The following is a 23,631-nucleotide window of genomic DNA, read 5'->3' on the forward strand; positions in this document are numbered from 1 at the left end:
TTACAATATAAAGAGATAAAATGTCAACCGGAAGTCATCTCAAGCTGCAAAGCAATTAAATAAAATAAATATAATCTCAGAAAAGTATTTGTATAATCTCTTTGCTTTAAGGTAGATATTTATTTTCGTGAACCGTTTTAATTCCGCACTATATATCTCAACGTGTACACGTACCCAATGCACAAGCGACGATATTAATTTATCCGAGTATTGCTATTCTGTGCTAAATTGCAATTGCTATTTCAAAGACGTCTGATCGCTGCTGACAATCAGAAGTCGAGTCACAAGAGACGAGTTTGTGTCGTATTTGGCGCAAGAGCGGGTGGTGTAAAGTTTCCCAAGCGACCTCTCTCCGCTCAATTATTCTGTCTCTTAAACTGGTTACGCGAACGGCATTTCGATTCAAGACAGCAAGAGATCGTGTTCTCCATGCAATTTATCTCGTACACTGCAGCCACGTTTCTCTCTCCCTCTCTCTCTCTCTCTCTCTCTCTCCTCGCATAGGTATTCGACCATCCGCGAGGCTTACGAGCAGGTGGTTAGCAAGACGGAGGAGAAGCTGCAGCGAGCGAGATTGGATTACAAACGAGCTTACGGCGCGTTGCTAACCAGCGGCGGCGGCAGCGTCGAGCAGGAATTGAAACGCGCTTACTTGGAGTCGCACAACGCCTATATCCTGCAGCTACGAGCGACGAACGCCATCACCGAGCGTTATCAGTTCCATTGTCTACCGGGGCTGTTGGGCGAGATTGCGGAGGTCTACGAGGAGCTCTGCGGATTGACCTGCAAATGCGTTGCCGGGATCTCGGAGACGGCTGGGGAACGCGCTGGCGAGCAAGCCAAACGTTACCAGGCCGTGGCCAAGGAAGCGCAAGCGGTTGTACCAGCCAACGACTTGCAGGTCATTATTTTTTATTCTGAATCTCCTGTTTCGAATCAGAGAAATCTTTGACGCCGCGCGCGAGAAATCATTTATTTTATTTTATTTTATTTCAATCTCAAATGAAATTAAACGAAAATATTATACAGGTGTTCGTTACGAGAAACGAGACAAATATTGTATTTCTCATTCTCTCCCACTCTGGTTAACAAAAATAATACGAGGGATTTGTTGAAAGCTACTTTATTAAAGCGATATCTATTCACTTTCAGCCGAGTGCTCGAAGAAAAAAAAAATACGCGATTGTCTGTCAGCCTCTCTTTCTCTCTCTAACTCTAAAACTCGTGTCTCTCAACAATTGGTGATATAATATCGGTTTCGATATGTCAATCGGAAGCGATCGATAGCCACACTATCCGGACATATTGATCACGCATAGCAAATAGACGTACCGGACATATATCCAATTTCGGGGCGGATTCGATGCGGCGGATTACATTCGTTGGAAGAGAGACACACAGGGATGCGAAAACAGGACCGGCTGATTAAAGTCGGTCATATCCCCTTGCACGAGTGGGATATCGGCCTCTCGGGATCGCGTCGCGTCGCTCGTATGTGACGGATTAACTCGACACTGACGAAATGTGCCGCTATTCACTCTCCCTGATTCGTCCTCCTCGAAATCGATCGGGATACACGAACGTGCGAACCCTCGTCACGGATATACCGATTTGTCACTTAAACGCAACGTAATCCCTATTCGCGGATACACCCGCGTTTCGCGACGGCTTTGTCAATTATTAATGATAGAATGATGATAAAGCGATATGGCAAATATTTTATTCCAAGTTACGTAACATATCGACATCGTCTCGTTCACGCTTTCGTAATTTTTTTATATTAGTATTATTATTGTATTATTTGATATATTACTTATTATTTGATGTACAAATATACGATGACAAAATATATATATATATATATATATATATATATATATATATATTTTAAATCGCTTGGGACAAATAAGAGCTTTACTGGAATATCCCAGCTTGAGACCACAAAAAGGTTACTCAGACAACATGTCTAAAAGTGGCGCATAAGATATCTTTAAGTCTTTAAGAAATAATATAATATCCAGCAAAAAAACGTCTTAAAGACACTTAAAAAAATGTCTTACGCGCCAATTTGAGACACGATGTTGCTTGGATAAAAAATTATTTCTCGTGATCTTTTATTCGTCGCGTATATAAAATGAAATATATTTGATTAAAATGGAGCAATGTAATGTCATTTAAGGCCTTGGCGCGCAATTTGTCCGCGAGCGCGACACCACGGAAACCGCCGCGACGCCTTTATGTCGCGCCGACACCGCCCGAACAGGTACCGATGGAGAGAATCAGTCAAATACCCACGCTCAGGGACGAATTGGTACCAACGGGCGCCAGTACGCTCCCTCTCATGGAAGATCTCAAACTCGAGTACGACAGCCTCATCCAGGAAATAGGTCGTTTGCAAGACGCTCTGGACGCTCTGGTGCGAATGCAGCGCAAGTACGTACGGTTATTTTTAACGCAACCGCATATTTCGTTTGTTGCGCGAACCTAAACTCTCGCGTTTTGCTATTTGCGCATTAATCAATTTTATTTACGAGAAACAAGTGTTTTCATATATCTTTCTGCAATTCTTTTTTGCAAATAATTTATTTTGTATTTTATTTCATCCTGCGCAATTTTATATATTTTCGTCAAATTCGTTATATAAATTATATACGTGACGTGTGACGTGAGATTTTTATTAACCATGATGGAAAATTTTAAAATAAAATTTATAAATAAATATAAATAAAACTTATTTATATATATTTATATATACATATTTATATATATTTATATATACATATATAGCGCTATTTTAAAATACATATACTTTTTAGATCGAGATATCGTTTTATTTCCAAACATATTAAGATATCGAGATTGCTTTTCAGTGTTCCGCGCACGGATACATTTCTTATTTTTCCAGTTATATTTTTTACCTGTCCCAGTAGACGCGCTAACTTTTACACGAAAATATATCAGCTTTTTAATCTTTTAAGAAGGAACACACGGATAAGAGTTATTTTATCACTTCCCATTGCAGGAGCGCCGAGAGTAATCTTTTCACAAAAGTGGCCGAGCTGCAAGAAGATATTTCTCTCAAGCGTTTCGACCTCGGCGTGGCGCAATTGCGTCTAGCCGCGGTGCAAGCACAGGTATGCACATGTCCTTTGGTTTCCTTTACAACGTCCTTGTTAACGCTGCTGCATCCGCGCGCGTCGCATATTTGTCATCTCGATCGTCTCTCTAATATACACACCCGAATTTATTACTTTATTCGCCGCAAAAAGAGTCCACTGCTATTTTGTACAACCTATTCAAATTAAAACACGATTTTTTTTCAAATATTTATCGTATTAACGCGGAGAATAGAAGATTACACTTGCATCAATCGTGCGATTCTTTTGTGATTTGGCTTATGGAATCGTAATAAATTGAAATAGAGGGTGTGTGAAACGTGATATATGTATACAATATTAAAGTAAAAATTTAAACACAATTGTAAACTTTAGTTAAATTTTACTATAGACGTATATAGTATTTATTTAACGCTTCCATGATCACGACCTATACAATTGATCAGGGTATCTCTATCCCGCATTCCCTCCATTTCATCCAATTTGTTCAATCGCCCGTGATACGTTTCATCTATACGCGCAGTATATATACCGGATATGCACCAGTGAATAGTTGCCTAATTGTTTGAACGTTAATTGAAAGCGAAAATTAAGTAATATCGTCTAAAATTGATAATTGAAGAAAAATGTTGCAAACGGTAAAATCGACGACACTATAATAATCATAAACATCCAGGAATTAATTATTTTAAGGTGATAATAATTAAAGATCGATAACATTACGACCTTTTGTGTTTGCAAGATAATTGTTGCTGTATATGTATAGTGATATATCGTGAGCAAATTTCAATATGTTGCGCTTGTTAAAATGCATGTTTTTGTAAATTAAATTAATCTTCTCGACAGAAATATATTAAATTTTATGAATGTACTTTCGAAACAAATTAACGTTATCCAACCATAGTACAATTATGTATTGGAAGAATTTTATAAGAGTTTATTTAATTAATATTTACCACAATAAAAAAAAATTAATATATACATAGTAAAATTAATCCAACCAGATATATTTTATATCTTATTTATGGTAGATATTAATATTTTTATTGTGATAAATATTAATCAGAGAAACTCATTAAATTCTTCCAATACCATATATATTATCCCACGATTATTATGATTTTCAGAGTAAATTCTAAGAGAAAATTCTATCTGCGTACAATTGAAAAATAATTAAATTTATTTTGCAAAAATATTGTGGTGTAAAAGTGATATAAAGAGTTTAAAAAAAAAAGATATTACTACGCAGAATCATACGGAATACAAATTTTTGCAAACGCGATCATAGAACGAATTTAAGAGTTCAGATTAGATTTTTCCCTATACGTAATATATGTAAATACGAACGGTCTAGTTCCGGGAAAAAAATTGGTGAATGGAGGCTAGTAATATGATCATTCACTGGCAATTGGTCATTCACTGATGCGCTTTAGCCTAAACGCCGGATAAATACTGGTGGCGCGCAATCGCGCGACATGCGCCCTTGCAACTGGGTCATCGGCGAGAACACGAGCGTCTGAAAATCCATTTCTGGCCTCGCCGAGAGAGAGAGTCCGTCTATCCAGGTCAGGCGAGCAGGATCGTCGTCTGGCCGCCGTCGTTCGCACAGGCTCTTTCTCTCTGCTCCTTCTCTATTTTGCCGAACTGTCGCGTCCAACCTGAACGATGGGTTGGACCACCTTGCGTACGCGAGTCGTTAGTATTTTTTTCTATCCCCTTTCCGATCAATCGTCACATTTTTCGCGCGCGTGTTTGATCGCAAAAGCGAGGGTGCCGCATGATCCAGTGGACTCGCTCGACCAGCAGGATCACCCTGATTGAAAAGTGCTCAGTGATATTCTGTGATACCTATGGTTATTCAAAATAGGTTCTACGATGGTCGATTATTTTTTATTGTTTCGGATAAATAATGCCGTCATTAATTCTTACGACGTTCCAAAGTGATTAAGTATGTGCGCATCTTTGTTTTGATATTATATCAATTATGAAATGTATATAAAAACATATCTTCGACATAGATATTAAAATATATATATTTAATATCTAACATTATAAATACTTTATATGTTGCAACATATTTAATATATGTATATGTATGCAACGTATACATTTTAAAAATTTATTGTAACGTGTTTATAAAATATTTAATATTTAACTTATATGACAAAGAAAAATAATGAACGTGAAAGTTATATGAAACACGGATAAGAAGTTATTCATTATTGTGAAGTCGAGCACAAAGGGAGTAATGTTGCGGCCGCGAACAATGGCCGAGTACATTCTGAATGACCATAGGGATCAATGAAAATTGACATGTACGTAGTGTCAATAAATATATTTGTATGAAAATGGAACAACCGTAGTTACATCTACGTGAAAACACTTTCAATCAGGGTGGTGTATTAACGAATCCGTGCTATCTTTCAGGGTATGCGTTACTAAGCGCGTTACTGTGACGGAAAATAAAACTTTCGCGGTCGACTCTTAATCACAGAATGAGATATACGCGTTATGCGAAAACCATGAAAGTTTAATAATGCAGCTTAATGTGTTGTTGCAGTTTCAAAGTTCTGAAGCTTGTGAAAAGTTATTTTCGCGATTTACAGATTTTTCTACGTCCAATAAGAACTATTGTTCGTGTTTTAAAATTTATATTTATATTTAACAATTATCAACAACTGTTTTTATTCATTTAGATTTATAAAAATATCGGCATTTTGAACTAAATTCTATTGTTTATCAGATTAACGTGATTTCGCCAAATTATGCATTACAATTATTATCCGTGAAATGACATCTGCGTATGTAATAATAGAAAGAACATCTCTAATATATAATCACGTAAATATTCCACTCATTCTGAGTCACGTGTCTGTAAGATTCGCTCCTTAATCATTTAGAGCGATATGTAAACATATAAATTGACACGCGAAAAAGAATATAATCATAATTATCGTTTCAATTTTAATACAACAACACAATAGACTCTTCTTTCGATCAGAGCATAAACTTATATAAGATCTCAAGATTATCTTTATTATCATACGGATTCGTTGATCAATATCGATAGGCTACCTTCATCACTAAAAAAATTTCACGTGACCGCGAGTGCAATGACGTCTTATTCATATTAATAATCCTTTAACATTAATTACTTTGATAATAAAGTCTCCAAGTGAAATCTAATTAAAGCAAAGTTTAAACTAAATTATAAATAAAAATGAAGAGTTTTTATATTAATGCTTCAACTTCTCTCCCTTTAAATTATAAATCTTTTTCAAAAAACTCTAATTATTCGAGATCACGCTATCGATTTTACGATTGTGTGTTTCAAAAACAATTTATTTTATTAATTTCGTTATTAATATATTATTTGTATATATGATGTTCTGTTACACAATTAAATCTTATATAAAGTTTTATATATAAATTTCCTATAAATTACAGAAAGAACTTTTCGGAGGTGGAGAGGCCGGTCAACCGGATGGGCTGGCCAGTCGGAAAATGTCGAACGGCTCGACCGGAAGCCCGAAGCTCAAATGGTTGAAGGCGTTCAAAAGCCTGAAAACCAGTACGCCTACGACGCCGCCTCTGTCCGACAAGTGAGCTACTTAATTTCCTTTTCCACTATAGTACAATCAATTTTCGATCACGTGCATGCCACGAAAAGATGTCGACAAAGTTTTCGACGCGTAGGAGATGGTTTTTCGAACGACAAACTACAACACGTACACATGTTTGCTATATCTCTACTCGTATATTTCTTCAATACTTCCGGAAACGAAAGAGAAACGACTTTGCTTTTCGAGTAATCCGACGTTGATTGTTCTCTCCTCGTGTTTTATTATCTTGCTAAATTTTGTTTCGTATTATTCAGTAGAAAATAGAGTACATTCGTGGGATGCGCAAATTGAAATTCGTGAGATAACATTGGAATAAAGTTAAGACGATGCTCTGTATAATTTGAAAGTATTTCCAACAAACGTACAAAATTAATTATATTTAATTTTTTTTTCATTTTTTGCACAATGTATAATAAAAAAAAGTGAATTATCTTGCGAATCCTACGTGACGTGTGCATGAACATGTAAGAAAATAACGAATGTTCATTAAAATTAGACATTGCTTTATCACAACACACGTAGATAGAATATAAATCTAATATTTATCTTTAACGTTATAGTTTCTCTCTCTCATATTATTTTAATATAGAATTAGGATATCTCGCAAACTTTTAGAATATTAAAATAGAAGAGTGTGTAGTCATCGTTTTAGTGATTTTTCTTCAATGTTAATGTATTAATTGAATTTCATGCGAAAGTTCTGCAAGGAAAACTCGTGTTTGTGTCTCGCAAACAATTTGAACGAAGGAAATTCGTTGTCATTGCATCTCGAGAAACAAACAGGCATTGGAGCAAACAAAGTTTTTCTCGCTGCAATCTTCGCATACCTATAGAACGATGTTGTCAAAGTCAATTCCCTCGAGACGAGAGAGACGTTCGAGTTAAATATATGCTCTTACTTCCGTGTGCTTTGTAAGTTTCCCAATTAGGGGAACCATAGGCGTTAGACAAAAGAGATTTTGAATAACCGTAGATACTGTTTTGCGAATGCTCGACTAATAAAGAGGAAAGCAGGCGACCATGTACCACGCAGTTTCTACTGTCGTCGCCATGTCCAGGTAAGTTTTCCAGATTGTCGTATATGAACGTTAATTGACACTTGCTTCTTTATTTCTTAACGCGCCCCCTAATCACGTTTTTTTCGCGCGAAAATTAGACGATCATTATTATAAAATATTTTCGCGTTTACGTCAATTTTTTAATATTTAATAATTCGAATGATTTCTTCCTCACTAACTTTCTTTATTGAAATTGTCACATGTTGATAGAATGTAAAGTTCCTTCAATAAAAAAAAAATTGAAAGATAGCATAACATTTTTTCATATTAAAAATTGATTTTGAATATATGTGCCTATTTTGGGGGGAATTTTCAAAGTCACTCTTCTCGAATATGTTTCATATGAAAAAATTGTATTCACCTTTTTTAATTTTTCTAATAATAAAAAACTTCCCACTTATATTACGATTATTAGACCTCTGTCTTAATTTAATTTTAATTTTTAAAAATGCACCATGTGCACAGAGAGTTTTCTGCTAGAATTTTATAAAAGTTTCTCTGATTAATATTTATCACAATAAAATATGAATATCTATCACAATAAGATATAAAATATGTTCGATTAATTTTACTATGTACATATTAATATTGTGATAAATATTAATGAGAAAAATTCTTCCAATACAATATATTGTCTCATGATTAACATAACTTTGCATTTAAATTCTAAGAGAAAAATCTCCGTGTATAATTTAAATCTTTGATTAACATTATGTGAACGTCACTTCCGAGCGATTCTCTAATTCTCGGATATATATGTATGCATCACGTTTAATTCACGCCATTTCCATATTATTATGAATTCTGAAAGCACGCAATTAACGGTAACACAATAAATAATAACAGCAATGTCGCGCGCACGCACACATGTCGAGTTTCGCGAGAGCAAAGTGAACATGAGAAATTGTGGTTTCGCAGGAAGAGCCTCGAGTCCGAGGGCGGACACACGTGGCGCGAGTACACGTACCGCAAGATCACGCCGTGCGACGCGTGCGGACAGGTGCTGCGCGGTCATAGCCGTCAGGGTGTTCGCTGTCGCGGCTGCAAGGCGAACGCGCACACGGACTGCATCAACATGGTGCAACCGGCGTTGTGCCCGAGTCTGGCGCCCAAGAAGAGCGGTGGGATACCGCTGCTGCGTCGGCAAAAGACGCAGGTAGCTGACGAGGTGCCGGCATCGTCCGAGCACAGTGAGTACAATTTTTCATATTTTCGAGAGAAAGAGAGAGAAAGAGAGAATCTGGCGTGTTTTCATCCTATTTTTCCTCCCTTCGTCCTCCGGCAACGCGACTGCTCTCTCATTGTCGAGGACGTTTCATCGGACATTTTAAATGAAAAGAATCAGCCCCGATAATTTTATTATCTCTCGTTGATTGGAAATTTTTTCTTTTTTTCCTGTTCCATGGAAAAACCAGCGTTTCCTTTCATACGTGATGCGTTGTTAAAAATTGTTAGAAATTCGTTAAAAAGTACACGCCGCAAAACGCGGTAGGACTTTTTTCGCGGTTTCTCTTTGTCGTGTTTCAACATACGTAACGACGGCCAGTGCGTGAATAAATTCAGAAAAGTAAAGGATAGACATTTTTTTAAATACAAGAATTATTATTGAACTGCTTCTTTATATTTGAGAGAATTATTCATTGAATAATTCAATCATTCATTAAATAATTCAAAGTGAGAAAGAGAGAGAGAGAGTATGTATATATATGATTTAATTTTTTTAATTTGTTTAATTAAAAAAAGTCTTTCAATTCTTCCGAATTACTTACAATTCCATTCATTTGCCGATATTGTAACTATCGCGAAAAAGTAATAAGAGAATAAGAGCTCATTCATTGCGTACATATAGTTAAATTTGATACACATACACACATATATTTTCGATCATTTTTTAAACAGAAATCTTTTTCTTTTCTCCTTTAGAGATTTAAATAGATTAATTTCAGTTTCATGGTAATTAAAATTCCAATTTCATTAAAATTATTTGAATATTATTTCGAAGATGAGATTCATTTATATCTCTCGTGAAGCATCTCTTTCCGCAATACGAATTAATCTGCGAGAATTACACGTTCAATGTCATTGTTGCTATATATCGTTTCTCGTGCGCTACTTCTTATCATTTATATCAAACGCAAAAGAAAAAAGAAAAAAAAGGGAAGAAGAAGACAGATCAATGTGAGCAAATTGAGAGCACTGATTGAGCGCGCGAATCATAAAACCCAAACCAGTCCTATCGGTGCGCTTTTCTGCATTGCTGTGTCTCTTTATCCCGTGTGGGCAGACGTGGACGCCATATACCAGGTGCTGAAGCAGGCAGGCGAGATCCGTGGAAATTCGACAAATTCACCACCTACGCCTCCTACAGCAGAACATCCCTCCTCCGGTGCAGCACCTTCGTCAGCGAGGGCCTCCTCCCATCCCTGTTCCTCGTCCACCTCTGGTAAGGCGCACCACCAAACAATTCCCACAGACCTTGGAACGTACGTCGGAATTTTCCCCGAAATTTCATCACACACAGTGGCGGATTAAAAATGCATAAGACGCTCTCATTCGAAATATCGAAACAAAAATAGAATTTTGTTTCTTTAGAATTTATCACATTCATCTAAAAATCTAAATATAAATTAAACATTTTATTAATTTATTTAAAAATCTGTCACTCATTTACTATTATTATTATTTTTATATCAATAAAAAATTCTTAATCTAAGAATTTTAAACAAGAATAAATTGTGATACAATAATAAAAAATCCTGAATACAGTGCCTCTTGCGCCCTAAATAATTTAATCCGCCATTGAGAAAACATTTATAAAATTCAATTTGATTTTTAAACAATAAATACTGTTGAAATATATATCGAAATTTTTGGAGCATACCGACATAGTACTGGAGTGAACATGTTTCTGAATGTGTACCTTACCTTTTTCAGTTTAAGTTTGATATACCAATATTTAATCAATCATTTTTATATTTATTTTTTACTATTCTGTAATTCTGTAAGTTCCGTTTCTATTATCGAAGCATAAAAAGAACGAATAATTCTTTCCCTCCTTTTACGCTTTAATTTTTATTACTGTAATTACTATTATATACATGTATCTTATTGTATTTAGAGAAAGAAGATAGGAATATTAATTTAATAACTTTCAAATATTTTTTAAAATTAATTCATAGTAATAGAAATGAGAAATTGTGTAAACCATCAAATGCACACATTCAAAAACTTTTATATTGAAAAAATTATGTATTGTTTTTCGATGTCTCAAATTTATTATAATTCTACTTCATATTTCTATCTTCTCAATTAGTCAAGTTGTTGCTATGTAATTGTACTTATGTGTTATTTTTTTGAAGCACGTATATATTGTGCGTGTTTGTTATGTCGCTCGTGCTCCAGTACTGTCAGTTCCAAGGTCCGAAATCACTCTATGTGTTTGTATAAAATCGCTCGTCCTCTTCAGGGACATGACTCGTAAATTCGTAATCTATCTCTCGATTTTTCAATGTGTATTCTTTTCTTCTTCTTCTTCTTCTCCTTCTATCATGTCTATATATATCTTTTCTTTTTTTTCTCTGCTACTTTTTTCTTCTATCATATCTACCATTTAGGGTCGGTTGTTCCAACTCTTATTGGTAAGTTTTACCCGACAGACAGCGTATCTTTGTCTCTTTTTTTTTAAATGTATCTGAAAAGAGACGAAAATAACTACCTGTCGGGTAAAGCTTACCAAGAAGTTGGAAAAATCGGCCCTTATTCTGCTTGTTATTACGATTAATTCGACCGATTTTAGAGAGGTAAGTTGCTGACATTATTATTGGTATTATTCAGCATTCTGTTATACATACTACGCGTTATATCGTTAAGATTATCTGTATTAAACATTATAATGTTTGTCATATGATTGCGCACCCGCGACGATAAATGCCACCTATTTATGATCATGTATTCGACTTTATATTTTTATCTCTTTTATTTTGTATAATGACTTCAACAAAATTACAAATTACACGTAACAACATTTTGTATATATACCAATATATATATATATATAATTTTAAATTAAATCTTTAAAATATGAGATGCATCAAATGTCATTTCGTACAAAATTACACTGTAAATATAGAAGTTTATCGAAAGGATGAAGACCTCTCGTCTATAGTTTACTTTCTTACTTACGTTTCACTTTGTTAAGCAACAATATAAACTATGCACTTTACTTATCTTCGTTACGAGTGTACTAGATTTTCTGAAGAAGCTTTTGTTGCAAGCTCTTCTCTCTCAACCAAGAATCACGTTGATAAGTCGAATGGATCGATTTTTTTTAGGCTGGCATTTATTATCTTCGTGAATGTCTTTCCTCGACGACGAGAGAAACACTTTATCGCTTCTCACCCTCTTGACTTTTATCTCACGCTTATCAAGATTCCCACCCAAAATCATCTCCTATTAGCTTTTTCTCATATGTTCGATTAAGGATCTACCATAATAATAACAATAATTATAATAATTACCATCATTATCATGGATATTTGAAGATAGTGTTGATAATAGGAAATAATAATTATAATAATTAAGAAATATTAACTATAATAATATAATAACGACATTATAATAACGATATCAGTAATCGTTATAATAAAAGAACAGGTTAATAAAATAACAATGATCATTTTTAATTATTTTTACGATTCTCTTTTTCGTTATTTGATCATTTATAATTTATTATAATTATTAGTTCTGATTCTTCTGTTCGTTTGTAATTATATTTTTTTATGTAACGATAGATATTGTTGTATACTTGATACACCTCGCAAAGCGAAGTTATACGGTATCGTAATAAGAATAATTCTACGTAATGCACATTATGAGAAGACAACAAGGAGCGAATAACGAAAAAAATATCGCCGACTAACCTGAAGGACGGTAACAGCAGGACTTTGTGCTATCCTAATAAGAACAATTAATGAGAACTTGTGCGAGCTTTTTCCTTCTAAACAAACATCTCGAGATTGCGACCAACCGCGAAATCGAATGAAGAATGAAAAGAACACACAACCGGAAGAGCATTGATATGTCGATATGATCGCGTTATCGTTCTGAAATCTGATTCGTCAGGACGTGGCAGCGGCGGATCCACTTCCGGCACGCGACCCTTCGGGCAACCCCTGGTACTGATGTCGCAGGAATCGTCGTCGTCGCCACCCTCGACGTCGACCTCGCTAAAGACACCCGAGATGGACATGCAAGCTCAACGCGGCGCCAATAAGAAACGATGACGATGCATCGCGTCGCGACGCGACGTACGAATGGTGCATATCGCGCACAAATGCAGCAAGTGCATCAGAAATATCCACAAATACTGCGACAGATCTTTTCTCGAACGCGACGTCGCCGGTTTCGTCGTTTCCTTTTCCGCCCGAATATTGTCATTTTATTTATATATTTGTTTGCGCGATCCGTTCCCGATTTTCCGATCTCTATACACTCCGATACACTCTATACGATACAAATATATATTTATTTGATAGATATTCCTGGACATCTATCGCACATGATTTGAATAGTACTCTGACAATGCTCGAATTTTTCGACGTTCGTTTTAACAGTCGTTATTTATTATTTTACGAGAAAATAAATATTTAAATTTACAGAATGAGAATATAATTTATTTTATATTATATTAATAACAAAAATATTTATTTATTATAATATTTATTTATTTTATATTATATTATATCTTTCTTCATTATATCCTCATTTATATTCGTAATAATTATATCTTCATATGAAACTGCATATAATAAAAAATGATAATAATAAAACAATTTTGGATGCTATAAATATTTAACGATATTCGAGGAGCATCTAATATTTATTAAATACGTATCGCATACAATATCTTACTTTCTATTATACAATTTGACTATATATTTGTTTCGCGATACGCTCGAGGAAAGATCTATTTCGCACTCGCTGATTAATGGACACTAATGGATATGGTCGCGAAAACAAATATTAGACGAATATTAGCCGGATGCGCAAACGAGTAAATTGAACATCGATTCTTCGTCAAATATATATCGATCTGAACTGAATATATAGAGGTCGACTATATTTTATATATGAACGACGAGAGAAAAAAACCGCTTCCCACGTGAATCGATCGAATACGGGCCGTACCACGATTATTAAAAATTTATTTTCCCCGGAGGTAGTTAGCTAACCGCGCGAAGAGGAGGAGAAGAAGACATATACGGTGGAAATATACCTGGATTAAACGAATGCACTAAATTGTGTATAGGATCATATATATACAGGATCGCGCGAGAACAGAGGACAAAGATGCAAGTATACGCTTTCGGTTTTTGAATCGAAATTCGCCTGTAACGTCACGGAATTTAATGTGTTCGAATTGTTTACATACTTATATTGTTATCCTTCATTTTCGACATTGCAGACATTTGCAACGTTCCATCGCGCTTAGGATTGTTTATTCATCGAACAACTAACACCATTTCAAGAAGGTCTTGTTTCTAATATTTCGATATATGATATACCATCAAATATAACTCGAATAAAAATTTTAGTTTGGCACGTAACTGAGTCTACCGAAAATTCGAAAATGCACAAAATGCAAATTTTACACAGATAAAAAATTTACTTATTCAATGAAATATCAAAATTAAAAATGTTTATTGAATTTTTTATTTCCAAATATTATCATTTTAATTATCATTTATTTTAATAATTATTTATTATAATTAGTTAGAAAAACATACAGATATAATTTGAGAAATTTTATTTTCTTTTTTTCTTTGACGTAAATAATTTATGAATTCTGGAAAATATTTGTATAGCTTGAAAAATAAATTAAAAAGGAAGCAGAATTTTTTTTTATTTTTCACTAAATATTTTTCAGAGATGGATTCCAAGTTAGTATGATTTTAACAAGTATCAAATCGTGCAATTTTATTGCTCAAGCGAGGGGAAAAACGATTGCACTTTGTGGTTCGTTGCACGTAGTATGTAAATACGACCAGCGGAACACAATTTACGCTTTGTCATTGATTTAGATCAATATAACACGGCCACTATCGATTTTACGCCTTTTTGTGATAGCGAACGAGGCTATTTTATCGGTTTGTCTCTTTATTGTTGCAACGCGAACAGGATTTGTTTCATTCATTTCAGCTTTGTACACGCCACTGTTGAGTCGTTTATCGTGTTTTTTCTTTCGTTTATTTCTTGTTGCGAAGCGTGCAATTCGAAAATAATCTTAGAACGAACAAACATATACACAATTTCTTATAATAAAATAAAACGAGCTATAAAATTCTAGCGACACACTTTTATGGACAATAAAGAGCGACAAAAGTAACCATTTCTATTTAACAATAAACTTGGCGAAACGCCTTTGTATCGATAGTAGCCTAAACTTGTTGTGAAAAATGTTCATTTTTATCGTTACAGAGAACCTATCAATTAAATTTTTTTTCGCACCTCGTATCAAAGTTTTATTTGTTATAAGTTTATTATCGCACAATACAAAACAGTACTGTCAGACACCTGTGTGATTAGAAGAAGAAGATTGCAAAAATATCTGATATATGATTTAAAGTAATGCAAATCACGTAGCTTATTATCCAGCTATTGTTTTCCTACATACACACACATGCACACACATTGGAAATGTATCTAATATTTTTTTTTTTCGATGAAAATATGTAAATATGTAAATAAATATATTTTTTCCGCAATATAATTACAAAACTTTTCATATTTTTTACGCGAGTCGTGTCCCGTTGTAATTATGCTGTTTGTGCGCTTTTTTTCTCATTGTCAGTGTATATAAATTACATTGAATAATTCATGTATGTGTAAATAATAGATATTGTTCCGCTTATTGGTGTAGCCGACTTCAATATACTCGACGCTGACATCGATTTCATACACTTTTTTACAGATAGATATATCACAATTTGTGGAATTTTATTTTTATTTTAGTGAATAGAATTTTATTTTGATAAAATTTTTTAGTAAATCATAAATCGCTCAACTAATTGCATAAGCTTAATTAACCTCCATTATTGCTTTATTTTTGTTTTCTTTCACACACAACTCTAAATTAAATAACTAGAAATTATATTTAAAAAATTCTGTACATAAAAAGAGATCAAAATTAAATAAAGATTTACATTACTAATTACAATATAAATTAAGTAACTAAAAATTATATTTAAAAAAATTATGTACAAAGAAAAGAGATCAAAAATAAATACTGAATATTTTACTTTACTAATTTACGAGACACATTAATTTTTATTTGCTTTTATTTGAAACGGGATTGTGTATGACTGACATCTCGATATATTTCGTTAAACAAAAAGCTCTCATCTAATTTTGTACTTTGGAAAAAAAAACTACAATCTTAAATTTTCAATTGTAAAAAGCATGCCGAAATATTTTATATTTTTACACATTTTTTAAAATCACCATATTTATTATGTTTCATGATTAAATTTCATAATTATTCGATGTCAGCGTTGAAGTCGACTCTCCTATTTTTCATGGCTAAAAATTTCTAACCGATTATTACGAAAAAGCACCGCATAGTCCGCAACGTAGACGCGAGAGGCTAAATCTGAGGATGAAGAGCCTCAGTTTGGACTCACCGGAAGGGACTACGCACGTCCGGCATCGTCCACGAGATTACTACTCTAGTACTGGTGCAAGAGAGACAACCCCACCCCGACATTCTGACAGTGGTAGTATCAACAGGCTATGTGAGTAAACCGCAGTTTTCACACGTGCAATAAATGTTAAATAGATGCATGTAAAATGGTCAATTTGCAAAGCCCTCTAATTGCAAGACTGTACTTAAGAGAGTATTTAGCATTTCAGAGTGTCCTTTAGTTTAAAATTTCTTTCAAATCTCGATTGTAAAATAATAAATAAGTGTTACTTGATACTCGATTATTCCGAGATACAATTTCTCTGTAAAACAGTGTTTTATATTTTCCAAATTGGATTTTTAAGTTACACGCACAACGGGATTCTTAAAATTCAAGATCATTATAAAATACAATCTTGTTTCATAATTTATAAATTAATAAGCAGACACCTAACTAGCGTAATATAAATCTGGTAAAAGAATAGTCATATATTTTAATATCAAAATAATAAATTTCAGTATGTGTAATTAAACATCTTAAACTGAAAAGAAATTGTTAACTTGATTAAATCGTTCAATTAAATACTATTTTGTTAATTGAATGTATATAGAAATATTTAAATTAAATACAAGATTTTAAATCTAGCAAAACATATGTATCAAACACAATAATAATTAAGTTGAACGATTTAATTCAACTAAATTACTATTTTGTTAATTAAATATATGTGTATAAGTATTTAAATTAATGTCTTTAACTTAAATAGGTACTTATGTGTATATTCAATTAACAAAATAGTAATTTAGTTGAACAGTTTAGTCAAGTTAACAATTTTTTTCCATGTAGATATGAAGAAAATATTTGAAACCGTCTTTTTCCCTTTAATAATTCCGAAAAGAATTTAACTTATTCCGAAAAGGATTTAGAGAACGTATTATCAATTATTAATTAAATGTATAGGGAAAAATGTCCAAATACGGCCATTTCACGTGTAGCGACCTATGACTGAATATTGGGACCGCGCAGATTTCGCATAAATATGTCTTTTACATTTATAATGCGTCTTTTATAGCGCCCTGCAGTCCGGGCCAAACACACGGCGCGCACAAACACGGGGCGAGAAGTGCCATCCGGATGTCGAGCATGGAGTTGCCGGATGAGAACGAAAAGTCGTACTCGTCGGCGAGTACGTCACCGTGTCCGTCACCGCACACGAACAATCAAAATCACCTAAATCCACCCGGTGGTAAACGTGTCCTACCGCCAAACAATCTCTATGTCGTGCTATACAATTTCGAGGCGCGACAACCGGATGAGCTGGATCTCAAGTGAGTAAATAATTCAATTGTTATACTTTGCGTCAAGCGCAAAAACGGACTCTTCTTTTTTGCTTGCATAAATCAATCGCCTTTATAATAATAAATTATGAACACTTTTGATCTGAAATTAAAAATCATTGAAGGCACTCTAAATAATGTGCGTGTCTTTATTTTTTCTTAAAATTTTTTACTTTATTTAATGCAATTTTATTTAAATAAATTTTAATGAATTTAAAAAGACAAAAATAATAGATATTTAAATAATTAAAAAATTTCAAAGATATTATAAATACGTATATTCTAATACTACTTCTATTTTAATTTCAATTTAATAATAATAATAATTGTAATTTTTATTGCCTGTAAAATGTTGTAAACTATTATTTTCGTAAAAGACACATGAAATAATAATATTTGAAGCATTTTTAAAATTATTTTTAAAAAGTGTTCATAATTATTCCTAACAGAACACAATTATATTTATTGCTACGACAACCAATATCGTGAAAAAATGAACTTACATTTCAGCTAATGTTGCTCCGTAATATAATACACCACTGCAATGTTGTGTTATTTTCTGCTCCTTTCTTTTTCCACTCCTTTCCGCTTGTTTATTCCTTCTTACTCCTTTTTTGCTTCAAGTGGTCAAACAAATGGATAACCATCGCTAACATTATTTTTATTATTTTTAACGATCGCCCGTTATATTTTTCATGCGACACTCCCGATACACTCGCGCACTTTTTTTATTTCACACATTTTTGCCAGACCGACAAATATTATAAAATACACGGCGTGTATTTAAATCATCGGCACTCCCGGAAACTACGTAAAATTCGAAGAAGTACATAACCCGAAATACTGTGATAACTCGATTTACGCGACACTTCTGGCTTACATGTTCCTGGCACCCTCTATACTTCAGACCGATAAACAATTCCAAAAATTCACGCCGCTTAACAAAATGGCGGTCGTCAATTGTATTTCAATAATTATATTTACCGATCGATGTATTATCACGCGATGATATCCTTCGATGTCTGCTTGAAACTCGCCGAACGAGCAAATATCGCGAAATATGCAAATTAATAATTAAAGAACAAAATATAGGTTAGGGGGATGAATCTCGTCGTCGAGACATCGATCGCGAAATCGTGCTCATTTAGAGACTAATTAACACTCCGAGACGATCGCCCGTCACTTAATTCGACACTCCCGGCATTTGTACGCGCGCGAAATATTCTTTTTCGAGAAAAAACGATCGCGATCGATGCGAATAGATGGAAGGACTCGGCGAATGTCCTCTTCGTCCTCATCCTCGCTCGAGCCCGCATCTTTACCTGGAAAGCGATGAAAATATATTTTTCGTGTACTATATACGCGTATAGCAGCGGCGATTACTTCGAGATTTATCATCGCGAAAATATATCCGAATATTTGAAATGAAACGAAATAATAGCAAGAAAGCGACGCGCAGCCAACTTCAAAATACCACCATCTTTGTCGCGCACGAAATTCGCGGATTAATGAACGAACGAAGACTCGATGCGAGATGACATGCGCATTTGCAGACTAATTAACATCTCGAGATGATCGCCCGTCACTTAATTCGACACTCCTGACACTTGTACGCGCGCGAAATATTCTTTTTCGCGGATAAATGACGCGAGCGATCCGCGATCGATGCGAGTAGACGGACGGACGAGGCGGAACTGTCAAGTCAAATTTTCTCTCCCACCTCCACCGCGCGATGGCGTCTCGCTCGAGCCCGCGCTTTTTAGGAAGATCAAAACAATCAAAATCATCTTTTCGTAATCCGCGTATCGTCGCGACGGCGATTGTTTTGAGATTTTAATTATTGTCGCGAAAATTTCTCAATATTCTTGACAAAGTAAAACCGTTTCAAATATAACGAAATATTATAACAGCGCTACCAACTTTAAAATATTTTTATCGCGCACGAAATTCGCGGTCGAACGAAGACTGGAAACTCGACGCGAGATTAAATCGATTTTTTTATCGATTGTTAAATCGAGAGGGCGCTCTCGAAAATTGTTCGTTGTAAACTAATAATAAATAATATCCCATCACTTGATTTGATACTTCCCAGACAACACCAAGTCCAAAATTGGCGTAAAAAATTTCTTTAAGATATCTTCAAGGTGTCTTGAATATTATAAGATTTCTTAAAGATATATCTTATACGCCAATTTTGGACTTGATGCTGTCTGGGTTGTATATATGCGCGAAAAATATTTTTTTTTCTATAAAACGACGCGAAAAAGAATCGTGATCGACAATGCGAATATTATATAGACACAAATGCTTACATTAGTAAAAATGTCTGGCGTATGTCCTTTTTCCTCTCCTTAGACGAGCGTCTCCCGAGTTTTCTCCAGGAAATGCGATAAGGGAATATTTTTCTGTAAACACGGCGACTCGATTATATTTTCTTGAGATTTCAAATGGTTTTACGCGCAGATTTCTAAATATTTGTGATGTCGATTTCGAAGTATCGCCATCTTTGTCGCACGAAATTCGCGGATCAACGAACGACAAAGACTCGATAATGGATGATATATTATGCGCGTTTATAGGCTAATTAACATCCCGAGACGATCGCTCGTCACTTAATTCGACACCTCCGACACTTGTACGCGCGCGAAATATTATTTTTGACGATTAAACGACGCGAGAATCGCGCTTCACGGCCGGGGCCCGACTTGGGTCGTTCAAGGACACGAGGAAAGTGGCGAGTGTTCTCTCCCCACTCCTGCTTCTCCGAACTTCGAGCGTTCGAGCTCGAGTTTTTTTTTCCGAAAAGAGAACATTTCTCCGCAAATACGGCCACTATCGATGCTTTCACTTTTCAAATGGTTTTATCGCGAAGATTTTGAAATATTCTTATTTATGATATAACTGAATAAAATTATTCGAAACGTAATATAGTAAATATATACAGTAATATGCAATATGGTATAATATAGCATATTCAACCGACTTCATAGTGACGCTGCTTACGTCAGAGTGGCGGGATATTTTAATCAGATTAGAACGAAATATGTAACATAAATGATAATAATATAAAGATATCAATAGGTTAACTACAGGATAAAGAAATATTAAAATAAAATATATAATTTTTGTTTAAATTCACAAATATATTTCTCTCGTTTTCTGTGCAACAATATGTTTATTTGTATAAGTTCAATGAAAATAGAAATTTCAATTTTTTTTTTAACATAATAGTAATTAAAATAAAAGAAGAATGCATCAATAAATGTAATAAATTGACAGTTTGAGAAATTTACATAATTTATATTTCATAAAAGATATTGAAAAACATACGCAAAAGTTGTATCTAATAAACAATCATAAAATTATGAAAAAATTAATTAACGTCTCTAATTAATAAAATTCTAAAAAATGAAAGAAACGACAGCATAAGAAATATTAAACAATAAATTATCGCAAGTCATTACAATTTTTGAAAGAATAAGTTATTATTTAACGACATATATATGTATGTCGTATTAATAAATTAGAGAAAGATACAAAAATATAGAAAAGTAATATTTTTTATAATAAAAAGACGATTTCTGTAAAGAAGAATTATCTTGTTTAGATTATTTTCTTTTTTTAAGTTACCAAGTAAAATAAATTAATTTAACAATCTAAGTGATTTCTCACGCGCGTTCTTTTTGTATAAATACATTTCTGCATTTCTTAATTGTTAATAAATAATTACATAATAACTTAATTAATATTGTATATTTAATACTATTTCATCTCGATACTGTTATTGATTTTATGTATGCATAATATATATATATTTTACTGCTTATTTTAATTATTCACGCGCAATACATTCTGAATTAATCAATTTAAAATATCGCGCCTCGCCGAAAGCAGCGGCACTTTGAAGTTAGTCGCGTATCATTATTGCAATATAATATAGCAAATATATTATCGCAGTGTACTTCAGTTTATTTACTTATAATTCTTTCGTCCAAAATGCTCTGATATTTTCACGATAAAAATGTTGAAGCTCAAATTCGCAAGTGCGCGTTGTTGTGTTTATAGTAACCGGGAGTTTTTCCAGGAATTCTCGGACTCGAGCGAGCTGGCCGCGACGCGAGAGTAGGGTGGGGGAAGGTTAGTTCTGTCAAATCAGCCAGTCAAGGCCAGACGTCGAAGCAGTCCGTTTTGTTCGCGCGTTGCGGTCGGAACTTTCCGTCATTTTGACATCGTTTTTCTTCAAAAGTCTTCGCGATATTAATGAAATCTCGATACAATCGTCGTTGCATTATGGTGATACGCGTATATTACGAAGAATATTTATTCTTTTTACTTTTATTCCTGGAAAAAACTCCGGCTTGAACGAGGGTGAGGGCGCCATGAAAAAGTGAGGCACATATTCGACCGTTTCGGTGCGTACTTTTGTCTTTTTCGATGTGGATTACGATTGTTTTATCGTTCTAATTTCGCAGAAATTAATATTTGCAGAAAAAGACACATTTTACGTGTTAATATAAGTATTGGGAGTGTCGAATTAAAGTGACGGGCGATCATTTCGGGAAGGTCTCTATTAAGCTCTGTCTACAATGAAAAGTCACAAGTACATCGACCAATCACAGTTGATTATTTTAAAAATAATCATTGTCATTGGTCGATTTACTTCCGATTTATGGCTAACAGTTCATTGTAAACCGGGCATAATATACTTCATATTTGCATAGTGTATAAATACATATATATGGTAAATAATTGATTGAAGAAAACTTTATGATTGATAATGTATTTTGATATTTATAGGGCCGGTTACAAAATTACCGTGATTGATAAATCGGAGAAAGATTGGTGGAAGGGTAAATGTCTCGGCGGACGTGTCGGTTATTTTCCAAGTGCGTATGTTTTGAGAGTCGAATCCGGTCAAAGGACTCTTCAAGTCACACGTAATCTGCAGCTGGCTGAGACAACTCTGCTGCGAGATCAGGTATATTTATAATCTTTAAAAAACTTTAACTATGTAAATTTTGTGTGCACTAAAATTTAGTTTTATTTTTATGTGCGATTAAAAATTATTAATGTACCAACATCCGTTTTTATACTCACATTGTCTCTTGTTCTCTTTTTCTTTTGCTTTTATTCACATCAATAATATTAATATGCAAGTTTTAAAAAATGATTAAAAATTTAAAGATTTTATCAAAATTTATTGAATTATTTTGATATTAGATAAACTTTAATTGCACATATAAATAAACATCAGTTTTAAAACAATTTAGTCAATTTTTTAAAATTATATATGTATATCAGTCATTAACTACTTAATATATATTTGTTTAATTAATTTTTTATGCAAAGTACAATTTATTAAATTTATATATATATATATATATATATATATATATATTCACATATCTTTGTTTCTTCTTATTTCTAACTCTCTAATATAATTTATAAAAATTTGAAACTTTTCTGGTTTTGTATTACACACAGTAGGAAAATTTGTTTTCTTGTTAAAAACAATCCCCGTTAAAATTTTTGTATTAAATATTTAACACATTTATGTGTTAATTTAACATATTGCTATTGTGTTAATTGAACTTAAATGTTAAATTATTAAAACAACTGAAAAAAAGTAAAAGTAACAATATATGCATCTATTTTTAATTTTACACAATAAATATATTCTGTTATTTTCTTAGTGACAAGATTTCTGTTAAAATTTACAGAAAAAAATGTTGATTTTTCATTTTATAATATAAGTGGGAATGATAAAACCTAGAATTAACATCTTTTTAGTAAATTGTTACATTCAAACTATGTTAATT

General features: G+C 33.5%; 2 protein-coding genes across 2 annotated transcripts in view; one reads left to right on the forward strand and one right to left on the reverse strand.

Moving 5' to 3' along the window:
* LOC114946631 (uncharacterized) overlaps positions 1-20,526 on the reverse strand; it is a 180,635-nt gene extending 160,109 nt beyond the window's left edge. Inside the window, exons 1-2 of the mRNA XM_085489649.1 lie at positions 20,125-20,526; positions 18,316-19,134 (exon numbers count right to left, since the gene is read on the reverse strand). The gene's annotated coding sequence lies outside the window, so the exon portion shown is untranslated. The remainder of the gene's footprint in view (positions 1-18,315; positions 19,135-20,124) is intronic.
* Positions 1-23,631, forward strand: part of Stacl (SH3 and cysteine-rich domain-containing protein) — a 53,043-nt gene that overhangs the window by 28,910 nt on the left and 502 nt on the right. Inside the window, 11 exon segments of the mRNA XM_029323221.2 lie at positions 505-516; positions 518-901; positions 2,180-2,433; positions 3,023-3,134; positions 6,564-6,718; positions 7,744-7,797; positions 8,716-8,987; positions 10,082-10,240; positions 16,407-16,586; positions 17,548-17,803; positions 22,610-22,790. Coding sequence (XP_029179054.2) covers positions 505-516; positions 518-901; positions 2,180-2,433; positions 3,023-3,134; positions 6,564-6,718; positions 7,744-7,797; positions 8,716-8,987; positions 10,082-10,240; positions 16,407-16,586; positions 17,548-17,803; positions 22,610-22,790 — 2,019 coding nt within the window.

The sequence above is a fragment of the Nylanderia fulva genome, unplaced genomic scaffold, assembly GCF_048542155.1.
Source record: "Nylanderia fulva isolate GAGA-0341 unplaced genomic scaffold, ASM4854215v1 Scaffold9, whole genome shotgun sequence".
In the NCBI taxonomy this organism is placed as follows: domain Eukaryota; kingdom Metazoa; phylum Arthropoda; class Insecta; order Hymenoptera; family Formicidae; genus Nylanderia; species Nylanderia fulva.